This window comes from Protopterus annectens, chromosome 4.part0 (assembly GCF_019279795.1).
Source record: "Protopterus annectens isolate FY-2018-M chromosome 4.part0, PAN1.0, whole genome shotgun sequence".
Classification (NCBI taxonomy): domain Eukaryota; kingdom Metazoa; phylum Chordata; order Ceratodontiformes; family Protopteridae; genus Protopterus; species Protopterus annectens.
The window spans coordinates 740,761,308-740,778,124 of record NC_056733.1 but is presented as its reverse complement, the minus strand read 5'-3'; the positions used below and the strand labels follow the sequence as shown (position 1 = coordinate 740,778,124).

Here is a 16,817-nt window from a genome sequence, read left to right as displayed (position 1 = left end):
TTTTCACAGGCTTCAAGGCATTCAGATTTTTTCCTTATTTAGATGACCTGTTGATTCAGGCACGTTCTCCCGGTTGACTGTTACAGGCTCTGGAGTTCACCATAGCTCTCCTTCAAAGTCTAGGGTTTAGTATGAACTTCCAAAAGTCTGTTCTGACAACTTCTCAGGCGCATGTGTATCTGGGCTGCCAGATTCACACATTGAGAATGTTGAACTCTCTTTCAGCTCCAAAGGTATTGACCTTGGGAGCTTTTGTTTAGTCTCTTTTTCCTCTGCTTGCCAGCCATACCAGCCAGGGAGTTTCTTTGGCCATAGGATTTATGACCTCTTCTATTCCAATACTACCTCTTGCCAGACTGCATATGTGGAAGCTTCAGTGGTACCCTCAAGTCAGTTTGGCTTCAGCATTGCCATCCTCTGGATCTTATAGTGCGTCTCAAGTGGGAATGGATTCAGCAACTTGCCTTTAACCCAGACCTGCCCTTTCAGCCTCTGGTTCCTTTTCATCGACACTTCAGATATATTGGGGGGGCTTCCTTTTGTCATCTGAAAGTTCGGGGTCCCCCCCCCATCAGAAGTTGGACCATATTAGCATCAAAGAGATAATATCTCTGATTCTAGCCCTTCAGGCTTTTCAACTCGTGCTGTCTCCAGGTCCTCTGAAGGTTTGGGCACAAAGTCTGATCTTTACAGATTGGCTCTTCAGGCCTGGGGTCTGGCTATCACTTATCAGCTAAATCTTCAGGCAGTATATATTCCTTCAGAGCACAATTATTGGCTCATAGGTGAATCCTAGACGAACTGCCTTGAAGGACCATTTTAAGCCTAACCAATAACCCAAGGTCAGAATCCAACCGTGTACCTTATATGTATGAGGTAAAGACATCAAACCCACCATTTAATCTAGTGGCAAACTCTTTGAGGAGGTCCAAAACACAGGCTCATGAATGGATGCGTCACAGAGACCTGTTTCTGGACTTAGTCCTTCGGTGAAGTATTCCTCAGGTAGATCTTTTTGGCCTACCTTCTGAACATCTGCTCCCTCTTTTCTGTTCCAAGGTGCCATACAATCTGGTGTGGTAGATGGACACCCTTTCTTTTTCTTGGAAGGGGATGATTCTCTATGCCTTCCCACCTCTTCATCTGCTTCCAAAAGTCATGCAGAAGATTCAGCTGGACTCTGAAAATCTTGCTAGTGACTCCCTTTTGGCCAAGACAGCACTGGTTCCCCCTCTCATTCATTCTAGAAAGGACAATTACCACATGTTACCTCATTGGTTGGATCTCCTCACACAGGACAAGGGGTCAGTCATCCATCCTCACTTGTTCAGTCTTCAGCTGACATTACAAGTGATGGGGTTTTGATCCCCTTTTAGGCACTTCCTTTCTGAGGGATGTGCTCAGGGTGTTACAGGAGACAAGAAAATGTGCAATCAGAAAGTTTTGCATGTCCAAGTGGAAAAGATTTTCTGTCTGGTGCCACACTCTTAGCCAGGACCCTTTTTCAGTGTGGGTTCCCTCTGCTTCTCTTCTATTTGTGTGAATTGTTGCAGTCTGGCTTGGCCTATTTTGTAAATGATAGAGATGGTCATTGATGTATGGAGGAATAGAGAATGGCACTTACCGTTATATATGTTGGTGAGTATTGGTAAGTATGAGGTGGAAAGAGGGACTACATTCAAATTCCTCGGTAGTAATATCTCTGAGGACCTTATCTGGACTGATAACATTACAGACCTGGTAGGGAAAAGCTGGCAACAACTGTATTTTCTGAGAATGCTGAGTAAGTTTGGCATGCCCAACACCATCCTAAGCAACTTCTACAGATGTACAACTGAGAGTATTCTCTTCCACTCTGTTACAGTATGGTTCAGGAATGGTACAATATAGGATCGTAAGGCTCTGCAGCAAGTGATAAAAACTGGGTGAAACGTCATTGGAGTAATCCTTCTGCATCGGAGTGCATCTACACCAAAAGAGTTTTTAGGAGGGCCCAAAACTTTATCATGGACACTACCTACCCACCCACAACACAAACTGTTTATGCTGCTACCATCGGGGAGGCGTTACAAGAGCATGGTGGCCAGAACAACCAGTTCTATAAAAGACCGTTTTATACTTTAAACTGTTAAATAAAACTCCTATACTACCTCTGCCTCCAGAATTCTAGGTTGGTTCACATTTGGAAGAAAACAAGCATTTTTTTTTTTTTTTTTTGCACAAATGTGCTCTTTTGCATAGTTGTGTATATTTACTGATACTGGTATTTATATTATTGCCTATATGATGTAATGGGATCCTATCTCGCCTACATTCATAACAGATGGGTTCGGAGCCGATCCGTCGGCTCCGACTCGGCCACTATACACTAGAACGAAGTCTCTCATTGGCTGGGCTTCCCCTTATCCAAGAATGCACCACACCTGCTTCCCCAGATCTCGTTTGCCGCTTTTCAAGCTGGAAGTGGTCTCGACTTGGCTGGAGCTAAGTGTATTTTCTTGACCATTTTGGTCTTTTTGACTAGGGTTTCTGTCAGTTTTTCAACAAACAGCTGTTTTAACAGCTTTGTGAGCGTTTTGTTTGTCAGTTTTGTGAATTTTAGATTTTTTTTATAATTTTCGCGCTTCTAGTATACTGGGCAAGGCCCGTTTAAATTAGAGGGCCTTTGCCCTTTGCTGTGTGGTGTACTCTTGTTGTGCGACTGAAATAGTTTTCTCTGTTATCTCTGTTGTATCGGGCTAAGCCCGTTTAAGTTAGAGGGCTTTAGCCCATATATTAGTTTACTTCTGTGTACTGTATTTTAGCGATCTGTTATCTGTTTTCTACTTTGTTCAGGATGTCTAAGGAGCAGAAATCAGGATTTAAAAAATGTGCTAAATGTAATTATAAAATGTCTATCACAGACAGCCATGCTGTCTGCGTGTACTGTTTAGGGCCTAAACATCTACAAGATACATGCAGTGTTTGTCACGCTTTTTCTTCCAGGGTCCTTCAGGAAAGAAAAAACAAGCTAATACTTGGGGGTCTTAATCAGCCTTCATTTGAGGAAGCGTTGGCTTCATCTCCAGCTTCTAAAAAGAAAAGGTTGTCGGCTCTGACCAGCCCGTCGGGCCCGATACCCAAGAAGCATAGATCGTCGGCTCCGACCAGTCCGTCGGACCCGACATCCAAGAAACATAGATCGACCTCTTCTTCCTCGGCTCCAATGGCTTCGGATCCGATGGCTGAAGGGTCTGCCTTGGTGCCTCTTTCCTCGGCTCCATTGGTGTCGGAGCCGCAGGTTAGTGCACCGAGAGGCCAATCACCTAGTTCGGCTCCTTTGGTTTCGGAGCCGTTGTAGGTGTGCAGCTCAGACTCTTCCCCCTCGGCCCCGGAGCCGCCTTCAGCGCCGACACCTTTACAAACGGTTCCGATCTCGGATCCGATAGTGTTGGAACCTTTTCAGAGCCGGTCCCCTGTTTTATCGGAGCCGAGGCAGAAGTCTTCTCAGCCCCAGTCTATTTCCTCCAAATCCTCTAGGTTGTCGGATTCGGATTTGGACAGGGTTATCCAGAGGCTGTTCCAGTCCACAGTTTTTACTAAAATGATCTCGGCTCCAGCCCACTCTGCTTCGGAGCCGATTCCCCATTCCATGCATTTGATTCCTCCTCCGACCCCCTTGAAGACGTTGGAGTCGGTGCTGGTAGAACGCAGCGGAATCGTCCAGTCGGAGCAGGGACCCCCTCGGAATTTCTCTGCTCCGACCTTCATTCCTACCCTGTCCTCGGTGTCAGGGTTTGGTACCGGGTCTTCCTCGGCGGGGGCCGAGAGCAACACTTTGGAGCTGGCCTCTTCGATGCCCAGTCTTCCCCTCGGAGCATCGGCCGCAGGTATTCCCGGTACCGTCGTGATCTCTCAGCAAGTGCCCTCTGCAGAGTCTGGAGGTCCTGCTTTTGAGGCCATGAGGAGTGCGCTGGCCATGACCTTGCCGGTTCAGCAAGTTTCCACCTCACCATCCCTACATTTGGGTACTGGTGCCTCTGGTGACATTCTTTCCCACGACAGTGGGGCCCCGGGGCCTGAGGATACCCCCTTAGAGGGTTCCCTTCTTCCGGGGGGTCCTTCTGAATCTGCTTCGGATGAACCCCCAAGGAAGAAACTGTGCAAGAGGAAGCACGTTGATTCCCAAGATGAGTCCGTCACTTCAGATACTGACCTCGATAATGCGGAGGGGTCCCCAAAATCGTCCTCGGATGATGTCTCCTTCTCGGATATCCTTGAGATCTTGAGACAGAGAGGCGATTGGCAATCCAAAGCCTCTACCTCTGAGGAGTCAGTCTTCCTCAAGGCCTTCGGGGCCCAGCCCTCCTCCTCCTGGGTGTCTCCACCCTTCGACAAGTTATTAGATTTAATCTCTCGGAGGGTGTGGGAGCATCCTGATACAGTGGAACCGGTGCCTGCCAGACCTAATAAGTTCCTTTCAGCCCCTCCCCAGAAGGAATTCCTCACTAAGGGTGTTGCAGTTGATGCGATGATGGTGGCATCTGCCACTCAGCAGGATGTGGCAGAGGCTTCAACGTCTATTCATCCTCCTAATAAGGACTCTAGGAGCATGGATAGGTACGGGAAGCGTACCCTTTCTTCAGCGACCTTTACCCTGCGGTCGCTGAACTATCTCTGTCATTTTACAAGGCTCCAAAGGGACCTCCTCAAGGAGTTAGGAGAGTCTCTTGCGGGTAATCTTCCTGAGGCGTTAGCCCAGACCGTAGGCATAGGAAATGAGCCTCATGGACGAGTAGAGCAGCGGGCACAGGAGTGGCTCTTAGGAGACAAGCCTGGTTACGCTTGTGTCCACTTGCGGAGGCCTTTAAGTCTTCCTTCGCCGACGCCCCCTTTGATGGGTCTTCTCTGTTTGGACCCAAGGTGAAGGACACACTTACTCGGTGCGAGCAGGAGGGCAAGACCTTGACTGCCGTTGGGGCCCGTTTTTCCGCTCCCTCTAGACCTTACCCCAAGGCCCAGAGAGGAGGGAAAATGTGGTTCAGAAAATCCCAAAAGTTCTTCTCTACTCCACCGGGTGATACCCCCTCTAGAGGCAGAGGGGGGGGGGAATTCAGGAAGACGCCTCCCCAGAGGTGGCAGAGGCCCCCGTAACACTGGATACCGTGATTCCTTTCGTGGTTCCTCCTACCCTCAACATCCCTAGGATGTGGCCCGGCTGTGCTTCTCCGGAGCCAGTCGGGGGTCGTTTTGCGAAACACCCACAGGCTTGGGAATCTATAACCAAGGATCAGTGGGTGCTTCGCATTGTAACCGGAGGCTACCTCATCCTCTTCTCCAAGCCCCCTCCTCCTACAAGGAGAATCCCGGACGTGCCACCCAGTCAACGGGATCAAGCAGCCGTAGAAGTTTCAAAGCTGCTAAGCAAAGGGGTCATCCAGCCCGTCCCCGCCGACCAGATCAGGAACTTACTCGAGATTATTTTTGGTGCCAAAAAAGACAGGGGACGTAAGGCCCATTTTGGACCTAAGCTCATTAAATCGTTTTGTGAAAAAGTCCAAGTTCCGGATGGTCACCCTTCAGTCCATTCTCCCGTTATTGGAGAAGGATGTCTGGATGTGCTCCATAGACCTCAAGGACGCTTACTATCACATTTTGATATGTCAAGAGTCCAGGAGTCATTTACGCTTCCGCCTAGGAACCAGACATTTCCAGTTTCGTGCACTGCCCTTTGGTCTCACCACAGCCCCCAGGGTGTTTACCAAGTGTCTGGCAGTGGTGACAGCTCACTTGAGAAGTCTAGGATTCCAGGTGTTTCCCTATCTCGACGACTGGCTCCTCACTGCCACCTCCAAGCATCTACTGATTCGAGCGTTGATGGCCACAGTAACTTTGGGTCTCTCGCTGGGAATCACTTTCAATTGGGAAAAATCTGTGCTGCGGCCATCTCAGCATATCACCTTTATAGGCGCAGAGTTAGACACAAAAAGGATGCGGGCATTTTTGCCATCAGAAAGAATTCAGGTCCTACAATCTCAGATTCTAAACTTGTTACTCAAATCTCGAGTTCCTGCCAGACAGATTCTTCAGTTATTGGGCACGATGGCCGCAACTATTCTCCTAGTACCGTTAGCCAGGCTGCACATGCGGGTGCTGCAATGGCTATTATCGGTTCAATGGTCGTATCAAGAACTTCCGCTGAACCATTTGTTTCTGATTACGGACAGTTGTCGGGACCTCCGTTGGTGGCTGCGTCGGTCCAACGTGGACCGGGGGCGTCCTTAGGCCCTTCAGCCCCCTGTTGCCACAGTGACCACGGACGCCTTCCAGATAGGGTGGGGGGGTCATTATCTGGACAGGTCTGTCCAAGGCACTTGGCAGGATTGCGACACGCACCTTCACATCAATGTCCTGGAAATGAGAGCGGTGCTTCTGGTTTTGAAAGCACTTCATCATGCTCTCCCCCAAGGTACTATTGCGATTCTATCCGACAACATGTCGGTAGTTTGGCACATAAACAAGCAGGGCAGAACCAGGTCCTACCCCCTTTGCAGAGAGGCCATGAGAGTGTGGCGCTGGGCCATAGCTACCCAACATTTCTTAGTAGCCATGCACATTCCGGGGAAAGCCAGTGTGATTGCAGACAGGCTCAGCAGGACTCTCCTGTTGCCCCACGAGTGGTCCCTCAACAACAGAGTGGCTGCGCAGATCTTCGCCAAATGGGGTCTCCCTTGTTGCGACTTGTTCGCCAGCCCCAACAATGCGAAGTGCAGAGAGTTCTTCACTCTGACTCCCTCCCAGGGACGCTCTAGCCCACAATTGGCCCCCGGGTCTGCTTTATGCATTCCCCCCGATCCCCCTTCTCCCGAGGGTGATTCAGAAGGCTCTTCATGTAGGGAGCCACATGATTTTGGTCGCCCCACATTGGCCCTGTCAGGTTTGGTTCCCATTCCTTCAGAAGTATGCGGTACAGGACCCTTGGATTCTGGACCCAGTGCCGGACCTGTTGTCTCATCAGTCGGGACACTCTCATCTGTCCCTCCGGTCTTTGCGACTGGCTGCTTGGTTACTCCACTTCCATCCTTAGTTAGAGATAACTCTCTTTCTACAGAAGTGATGTACATTTTGTCCTCTTCCCACAAGCCGTCCACTGTTAAGCTGTATTCCAGCAAATGGAAAAGGTTTGCCTTTTGGGCCCAGCAGCGAGGCATTGATGCTCTTACGGCCCCAGTTCCGCAGGTCTTGGAATTTCTAGCTTCATTGTTTCATTCGGGCTCTTCAGTCTCCACAATTAAGGTTCAACTAGCGGCCATCTCTAATTTTCATGTTTCTGTAGAGCCTTCCTTAATGGCAAACAGACTTTGCAAGTCCTTTCTTAAGGGAGCCTGGCTCCTCAGGCCTCCTATGGCTCATCCTGTGCCCCCTTGGGACTTAAATTTGGTTCTGGCCTCCTTAACTGCCCGTCCCTTTGAGCCGGCAGCGACTTGTGATATAAAATTTCTGTCTTGGAAAACCACCCTTCTAGTGGCAATAACTTCTGCTAAGTGGGTTTCAGAGCTTCAGGCTCTCTGTTCTACTCCTCCTTATTTGATTTTTCATAAAGACAGAGTTTCCCTCAGATTGAATCCCTCCTTTTTGCCTAAGGTAGCATCCCCTTTATGCATTCAGCAATCCTTGGAGCTCCCCATTTTCTTTCCAAATTTTTCTAATAGAGCAGAATATACCTTCCACCAGTTGGATGTTCACAGTCAACTGCGTTTTTACTTAGTTAGGACCAGTCAGACACGAAAATCTAACCAGCTGTTTGTGTCCTTTGCGGAGAATAGGTTAGGTCTACCAGTTGCCAAAACCACCATAGCCAAATGGATTAAGGATTGCATCTCCTTCATTTATTCCCAGTCAGGCAGAGAGTTACCTTTCCCACTTGGCCACCTCTGTAGCATTTCACTCCAAAGTTTCAATAGATGATATTTGTGCGGCTGCTACTTCTTCTCCGCACACCTTCATTTCTTATTATAAGGTTGATGTGGCTTCCCGAGGCAGAGCTTCCTTTGGTTTCGCAGTTCTCAGGAGTGTGTTCCAATGAGCCACCCGGGATTTAGGTGCTAGGGACGCTGTCCCATCTGTTATGAATGTAGGCGAGATAGGATCCCATTACATCTTTTAGTTATGTACTTACCATAACTTCGGATGTATGGGATCCATCTCGCCTACATTCATACATACCCACCCTCCTTCCCCCTACCTTTTGGATTTGGAGGAAATATTGCTCTTGCTGAGCTATTCTCTGGAAGGGCTCTAGTTGGTTACAGTTATTGGTATGTGTTTTCTGTACCTGTATGAATGTATGAAAGCGAACAAACAAGATCTGGGGAAGCAGGTGTGGTGCATTCTGGGATAAGGGGAAGCCCAGCCAATGAGAGACTTCGTTCTAGTGTATAGTGGCCGAGTCGGAGCCGACGGATCGGCTCCGAACCCATCTGTTATGAATGTAGGCGAGATGGATCCCATACATCCAAAGTTATGGTAAGTACATAACTAAAAGTTATCTTAGATTACTTCTTGTTAATTGTAATTGTTTTATATGCTGCTGTAGGACTTGCAGAACAAGAATTTCATTGTACTTTTTGATGCTGTCTTTAGTACATATGACAATAAAGTTGAGTTGAATTGAATTAAATCAGGCGGTATAACTCCCTTCCTTTTTTCCGTCTCCACCTGGGATTTGCACAGACAGCTCAGGTATTTGTATAAAAAACTAAGACCATTCATAAATCTGACCAGCTTTTTGTTTCTTTTCATCCCAGGACACCAGGTGTGGCTGTTTCTAAGCAAACCATCTCCTCCTGGGTATTTAAGCCCATTTCCTTTTGTTCTGTTTTATGGCAAATATCTATCTACTTCAGTTAGAGCTCATTCCACTATGCCTGTTGCCTCTTCTGGTGCCTTCTTCGAAGTGTTGGACACCAATTCCATACTTGAAGCTGCTGCTTGGTCTTCAGTGCATACCTTTACCAAGCATTATGAATTAGATATGGTTTATGAGGCCAGAGCAGGTTTTGCTAGGGCCATCCTGCATGAGTTTGTTGAGGGCTTTTTCCAGTCTTCTACTTTCCACTCCTTTTCTTGAGCTCTTGTCCTCTTCCCTAAGGTGCAGAATACTGTCTACAACAGTGCCATAGAAGGACATAGTACAGTTGTGTAAAATCTTGCCATAACAGTAGATAGCCTTCTCTTCACTGTTTCAGTATTCAATCCCTCCCACCATCCCCCTTTCTCTTTTGGGATTGCATTTAGTTTCCCTCCTGGCTGAGGGCCCCCATCTATATTTTCTCCCTCAGGATTTGCATGGCCTCCTTTGTCCTGTGGAGACTGTTCTTTACTGTGACAGTTCAGTTCTGGGTCACTGCATCTGCATGTCACCTTTATGGCTACATCCCGTATGGTGAATATGCATGTGATGTATGGTGCATACAGGTTCTAAAGGTTTTCTAAAGGTTTTGATATATTGGCTGGATGTTGGACTATCCTTGGCAGGAGATCTCTAAGGTGCACAGTACTGCAACAGTGAAGAGAAGGACAACTGTTAAAGTAAAATTTTACACAACTGTACTTTCCTCACAAAAAGAATACCTGGATTAAAGAAGTCTTATAGGGACAGTCGTTAAAGTCCTATCCCTGTACTCTGCCTCCTGCAGACTACTGGCTGGCAATCTATGCCTAGCCTATGTGGCATTCCCTGATCCCACACTGATGGCTTTGTTGCTCATCTACAAAACAAATCACATCAGGAAATAACCTAAACCTTGGCTCTAACGTAGAGTTTATGTTGAAGGGACAAGTATGTGTCTCAAAGACTATTCTTTCTTCATATGAATGGGAAATCTGTCTCAAGGAAACGCTCATCCCTAACTTTGTTCAAATGTAACTTGGGCCAGTAGATGGAAAATCACAAATTTACCCCTAGTTTGGCACTTATTTCCCTCATGGACAAGGGCAGACTGTGAATACTTGATGTGTAACTTAAAAATCTTTGGGATATTGACACACACCAGCAAAATTTTGCTAAATTTGGGGTAAGCTTGGCTAGGCTTAAATTGACTTTTGAGCTGATAGCCTAGTAATCACCTTTGAAGAAGCTCTAGTGCATATTGCTGCTTTATCAACCCTGATGTGAGCCTGTTTTGAATGACGATTGAGACACCTTCACCTTTTTTCCCATCCTGCACAATAGCTGGTCTAAAAATGTGGAACAAATTGTATCTATGCACAGCCGGAGTATTCTCCACCATTTTAATGTACATCTCAGACACTGCACTGTCCTCTATATTCTCCGGGGTGAAGAGGGCTTTTAGGGAGTGGAGTTTCTTTTTAGGCACCTAACATTGATTAGTAACACTTTCATGTTTTTCTTTGCTTGTGTTTCATTATGTTAGTAGGTTTATCTGATTGGAATTGCCTGAAAAGAACTCAGTAAGGATGCAGAATTTCTTTGCTAATGTTTTAAAACCTAGAACGGGACAGGTAAAGGCCATCCTTGGCAAAAGCAGTGTGGTCTGTTGAACACATCCTTCCAGACTGACCGGTATTGTGCCCCCTTCAAATGATAGTGATCTCAATAATTGGCTGTTTTAGGTAATTTTTTGCTCATTGTGGCATAATTCTTGGAAAAGGTAGAATGCTGCTCAGTGCTAGACTCGTACCTGCCTGGGGTGTAGTTTGAGAACACCATCATGTTTCTCTTCATATAGTTCAAGGTGGTATGTCTCAAGTCATTGACACTCTCATGTACTATGACCAAGTCATACCTATATCTGTTTTTTCAAAGACTTAGATGTGTATGTGATCTGTCAGAACCTGGCCACCCAACAAGCGACTAGCAGTCACTCTTTCCTTGCTCAGCCTGGTAAGAGGCATATCTATATGTTTTACAATGGAGTCACCAGTAGCTAGAATGTTTGGTTAGGGAAATATCTGTGTTAAGGACTGTTGCACTTTTTGTAGCGGTAGCTTTTTCTTCAAATTCTTAGCTTGTGTCCCCCTTCCAGGTACAGGGATTAGTCACGTGGGCATCAGATTGTTTCAAAATTATGGTAACAGCTGCCCTAAGCAGCAAAATAGACATATGGGGAAATGAATGCACCATGCATTGGTACACTAAACTTCAGCACCATAGAAAAGACAGAGGTTGACCCCCCCAAATTCTTATGGTATGACAGGCCTAGGCACTGTCCCCAGACTGTTATTCCCACTGGTTACTAAGATGTATGCCAAAAAGCTGGCCCCCATTGTAGAGAGGGGTAGTCTGTGGAATGATTTATGGTACAAGGCCACTGGAGGGATTAAATAGGCCAGTCAGTGGTGTAGCATTGAGGAGTCGAAGGTAATTGATCTTAGGCCAAAAAATAAATATTTGGAGAGGTTTAAACAGAGTGGGCACAGGGATGAGAGGTTTCTAAACAGGTAAGAATAGCAGTCCAGTCAGGTGATATTCTTTCCCCTGTGTGCTTGTGCATATATTGCTTGTGTGTGTATATATGTGTATGTAGGTATATTTTCCACATTCTACATACATACAGTAAATGTTTTGGACTTTGCTTGCTGAAGTCTGATATGCTGTTCATGAATTGGGTACTTTAATGCACTTCATTAGCATAACAGATATTTCTACTGCTTATGTCGCTGTTTCTCTCTGACAGGTTCCTGGAGCATTGGAATACTGCATTTCAAGTGATGATATATTCTGGATGACAGAGCCTCCAGGAAAAACGTAAGTAGAACTATATATGTACCCTGACTTAACACGTCATCACATTCATTAATTTACTCAGGACCTTTCAAAATTAAAAAAAAAAAAAAAAAAAAAAAAAACACTGTTCACCAGTCATCCTCCCACCCAGTAAATTAAGCAAAAAATAGGGACTATAATTAATGTCATCATTTAGTCACAGTAGAGTTGTTCTGGGAATCCAGATAATTGTGAAAGAAGGGGCAAGGGAGAAAAAAGTGACCCCTGGGGTGGGAAAAGAACATGTCATGAAGAACATGTTGCCTGGTAAATACTAGAGGAGTAGGAAAGAGGAACAAGGAGGTAGATGCAGAGTAAATAAATGAGGAGGAGGACAGTAGGATAAATTTAAGTGTAAAGTTATGAAGAAAAGTGTGGTAGCACCTGTTAAATGTGCAACAGCTTTGAGAAGACAATGGCTAGTTAAAAAGGAAGCAATGGAAGCAGATGTGGGGGGAGCATTGCATATTTAGTAGTTAAGCAATGACTGATACCTGCTTTTAATCTGTAGTCCTGATGAGCTGCATTATGTTCTCTTTTTGATGAAATCTGAAGTGTTATGCTTTGCGTATTCTGATATTGATGCTGAGTTTTGTGGATTACATATTTTGTTGCATAGGCCTATTTGCCTTTCTGTATGTGTCCTGCTTACGTTAGTGATCCTAGTTGTGCTTCCAGTGAGTCATTTGTGACCAAAGCAGTCATCTGGTTAGCAAAAAAGAGTAAAGAAAGAAATGAAATCTGTAGATCAGTACTGTGGCATTACCATAACAAAAAGCATTAGTAACTATATTTTATTAAGTCTTGTGCTGTAGTTGATGCATTTATTGAAAATGATCTGATGTAAAGGTGAGCAGGTCAGGTCACTGGCTCCAGCAGAAGCACTCTGAGGTGGACGCCTTTTCAGTAGCTATTCTGCTGTTGCTTTTGAAGCCTCAACTGCATTCATGTACAGTGACTTGGCATTGCAGCTTCTGGATTAGTTTCTTATTGCGGACACAGGACTAGTGAGGTTGTACTACAGTATTCACTGCTAAGGTCATTCTCGGATTACAGTATGGCAACAGTGAAATTGCTAGCTGTTGGTAAGGACTAACCTGCACAGGGTTTTATCAGTAATAGTTTGCTGGAACTGCCAGTGTGTATGAAGAGATGGACTTGGATGTGGAGGCGACTGTAGTAGTTTAGTTTGTAGCAAATACATTTCTTCTTGACAGTAAAAAATACATAGTTTAACTACAATTTTTTTTAACACACCATGTTAAGTTGTCTATCTCGCCTTCATTCTTGCTGGATGGGTTCGGAGCCGACCTCGGCTCCGACTCGGCCACTCTAAAAGCTCGAGAGTTGGTTCCACCGGCTCGAGGCTCCCCTTATATCCCACAATGCTAGGCGAGAGTTACCTCAGATCTCGTTTGCCGCTACAGCTATCGAGGTGTTGGTTTTCTACCGGTTCTTGGTAAGTGACTTTCTTGTAAAGTTAGTGTAATTAAACCCCTTTAATTTTAAATTTTATACTTATTTCCCTTAGTTTAGAGGAATTCTTGCCCCTTTTTCTTAAAATTCCTGTTTTTTCCCCACAAGAACTTTAAGTTCTTCCCTCGGGCCTTCAGGCCTTCTTCCTTCCCTAGTGGGTGTGTGTGTTTTCTTAATTTAAAACTTAGTCAGTTGTTTTATTTTAAGCTAAAACTAGACAGGGTGTAATCAGTGTGTTTTTTGACTGTGTGTGTGATTGCACTTTTGGGATGTCTAAAGAATCAAAGGTCTCAGGCTTCAAGAAGTGTGATGCGTGCTGTCAGAAAATGTCTCTGACAGACGGTCACACTTCTTGTGTCTACTGCCTGGGGCCTTTGCACCTGCAGGACTCCTGTGCTGTTTGCCATGGCTTCAGTCCCAGGGTCCTGCAGGAAAGAAAAAATAAATTAATTTTGAGAGGTTTACTCAAGCCTGAGGATTCCCTTACTGTCTCTTCAGGGAAGCCCTCCAAGGCTTCTAGGTCTTCGGCTCCAGCAACTGAGTCGAGACCTAAGGCTTCTAAACCTCCGCCTGCATCGGCTCCGGCTGGAGCCGATGAGTCTCAGTCCACAGTTTCTGTGGTTCCTCGGCTCGGCTGGAGCCGAGGTAATAGAGATTCCCATGTCGCCTCCGACCAGATCTTGAGCCGACATCGAGGAAGAGGTCCAGGTCACCATCCCTTGGCTCCGTTCATTCGGCTCCAGGATCTCCCCTGCTGTCTGAACGGAGCCATAAATCTCATTCCTCTAGGTCATCGAGGCTGTCGGATCATGACCTTCAGAGGGTAGTGAGTCGACTTCTTAAGTCCGAGGCACTGGCCCAGATGCTGCAGAGCCCGACTCATCAGTCGATGCCTGCCCCTGTCCATCAATATATTCCTCCTCCGACTCCGTTGAGCTCGGAGCGGGTCGTGTCGGAACCGAGACTGTGGTAGCGTCGGAGCCGATACAATTGTCTTCGGCTCCATCGTCGGCTCCGATTTCTTCCTTAGAAAAATCTCGGCGCCGGACTTCCATCGTCGGCTCCGAGGGGGTGAGTGGCATCGGACCCTTGTCCGACCCCGCTCTTCCTCTCGGAGCTTCGGCGCTGGTGAGTTCGGCTCCGACATCGGCCTCGGAGCCATCACTGTCGGTGCCGAGGGAGGTTTTCAGCTTCTCGGAGCGGGGACCTCTGGCTTTGCCTGACAGGGGTGCGTTCGAGGTCATGCGGAGTGTGTTAGAGCCTGGCTCTACTCCACAGTCGGCGCCGTCCGCCCCTCCCTCTATGGTGCCTCAGGTCAAGTCGACTCACTCCCTCATCCCGGACCGCAGAGAGCCAGCTCCTCAGGAACCCCCTGTGGGGATTTCATCCTCTTCGAGGCCTCTCCTGATTTCGCAGAAGAGCCCCCTCGGAAGAGGAAGTGTAAGAGGAAACACATTGACTCACCTGAGTCCATCACATCTGACACAGATTTAGATGATTCCGAGGGTTCCCCCCCGTTCCCCTTCTGAAGATGTCTCTTTTGCAGACATTCTGGAGATCCTGAAACAGAGGGGAAATTGGCCAGCCCTTAACCCTTCGGAGGATGAATCTGTATATCTTGAGGCGTTTGGCTCTCGCCCTTCCACCTCCTGGGTGTCCCCCCCCTTTGACCCCCTCATGCAGGTGGTTGCTAAAAAGGCATGGACGGCTCCTGATTCAGTGGACCCCACTCCCAGGAGACCCTCCAAATTCATAACGGCACCAGCAGACAAGCAGTTCTTGACAAAAGGAGTTTCTGTGGATGCTATGGTGGTAGCTGCTGCCACTAAGAAGGAACTAGCTGATCCTTCAGTACCTGTCCATCCACCTAACAAGGAATCTAGGTCCATGGACAGGTACGGGAAGCGGATGTTTTCGTCAGCGACATTTACTATGCGTTCGCTGAACTACCTGTGCCATTTCACTCGTCTTCAAAGGGACTTGATTAAAGAAGCAAGTGACATGTTGAAGGATCCTACAGCTGCGGGTTTTCAAGATAAAATGAACACTCAGCTGGCTACCCTTAACTCCATAGCCAACTCCTCCATGCGCCTCCTTTCTTATGCGGCTGATGGAGCGAGTAGAGCAGGGACAGGTGTGGCCTTACGTAGGCATGCCTGGATGCGGCTATGCAATTTTGCGGACCCCATTCAAGACGTCTTTCACTAACTCCCTGTTTGATGGATCATCTCTCTTTGGTCCTCAAGTGAAAGAAACCTTGACTAGGTGCGAGACTGATGGCAAGACTCTTTCTGCCGTCGGAGTCCGTTTTTCTACTCCTTCTAGGCCTTACCCCAAAGGCCAGAAAAGTGGGAAAATGAGGTTCCGTAAACAAAATCAAGGGACTTCGCCTGACGCACAAAGTCGTTACCCCGCCAGAGGCAGAGGCGGGAATAACAATGGTAGACGCCGCCTCGAGGCAGGGGCTCCGCAGAACCAGGGCAATCGAGAAGCCTTCTCTGATAAGCCCTTTCAGCATCCCTGAGGTGTTGCCCGGCTGCCCACCTTCGGAGGCAGTCGGGGGAAGGTTGTCACTGTACCCAAAAGCCTGGCTATCCCTGACTCAAGACAAATGGGTACAGTCCATCATTTCCGAAGGCTATTCTATCCCCTTTCTTCGCTTTCCAAAACAATCAAAAAAATCCCTTCCAGATGTTCCACCCGCGCAAAGGGATCTAGCGGTTTTAGAAATTTCAAAACTGCTTGCAAAAAGAGCAATTCAGCCAGTTCCAGCAGACCAGCAAGGATCCGGAATCTACTCAAGGTTCTTTTTAGTTCCAAAGAAAACAGGGGACTTGAGACCAATTTTGGATCTCAGTATCTTGAACAGATCAGTCAAGAAAACAAGATTTCGGATGGTCACGCTGCAGTCCATCCTTCCCCTTTTGGGAAAAGGAAACTGGATGTGCTCTATAGACCTTCAGGATGCGTACTATCACATAAAAATGAACAGACGCTCCAGAAGATTCCTCCGCTTCAGGCTGGGAACCAGTCATTTTCAATTCAGGGCCCTGCCCTTTGGTCTCACCACTGCCCCCCGGGTGTTTACCAAATGCATGGCAGTGGTAGCTTCTCACCTGAGACGACAAGGATTCCAGGTGTTTCCATATTTGGACGACTGGCTCCTCACAGCTCCCACCAAGCATCTCCTTCTGATGGCCAGGGATTACACTTTTCGCATTTGTCAAAAGTTAGGCATTTCAATAAATTGCGAAAAGTCTGTTTTGTCGCCTTGTCATACTATTACCTTCATAGGCGCAAAGCTAGACACAGTAGACATGTCTGCGAGGCTAACAGATCAGAGAATAACAGACATACACAGACTGGTCTCACTCCTTTTCAACAACAACAGAATCAAAGCCAGGTTAGTTCTGAAAGTGTTGGGAATTATGGCGGCTGCCATACCTCTGCTTCCATTAGCCAGATTCCACATGCGAATCCTTCAATGGATGCTCTTTACACAATGGTCATACCAGCAACTTCCAATGTCCCACACCATTATGATCACGCAGGCGTGCAGAAATCATCTCATGTG

General features: G+C 47.0%; 1 protein-coding gene across 1 annotated transcript in view; it reads left to right on the top strand.

The window, feature by feature from the left end:
- TXNRD2 (thioredoxin reductase 2) overlaps positions 1 to 16,817 on the top strand; it is a 1,479,392-nt gene that overhangs the window by 549,135 nt on the left and 913,440 nt on the right. Inside the window, exon 8 of the mRNA XM_044068698.1 lies at positions 11,679 to 11,749. Within this exon, the coding sequence (XP_043924633.1) occupies positions 11,679 to 11,749 (71 nt within the window). The remainder of the gene's footprint in view (positions 1 to 11,678; positions 11,750 to 16,817) is intronic.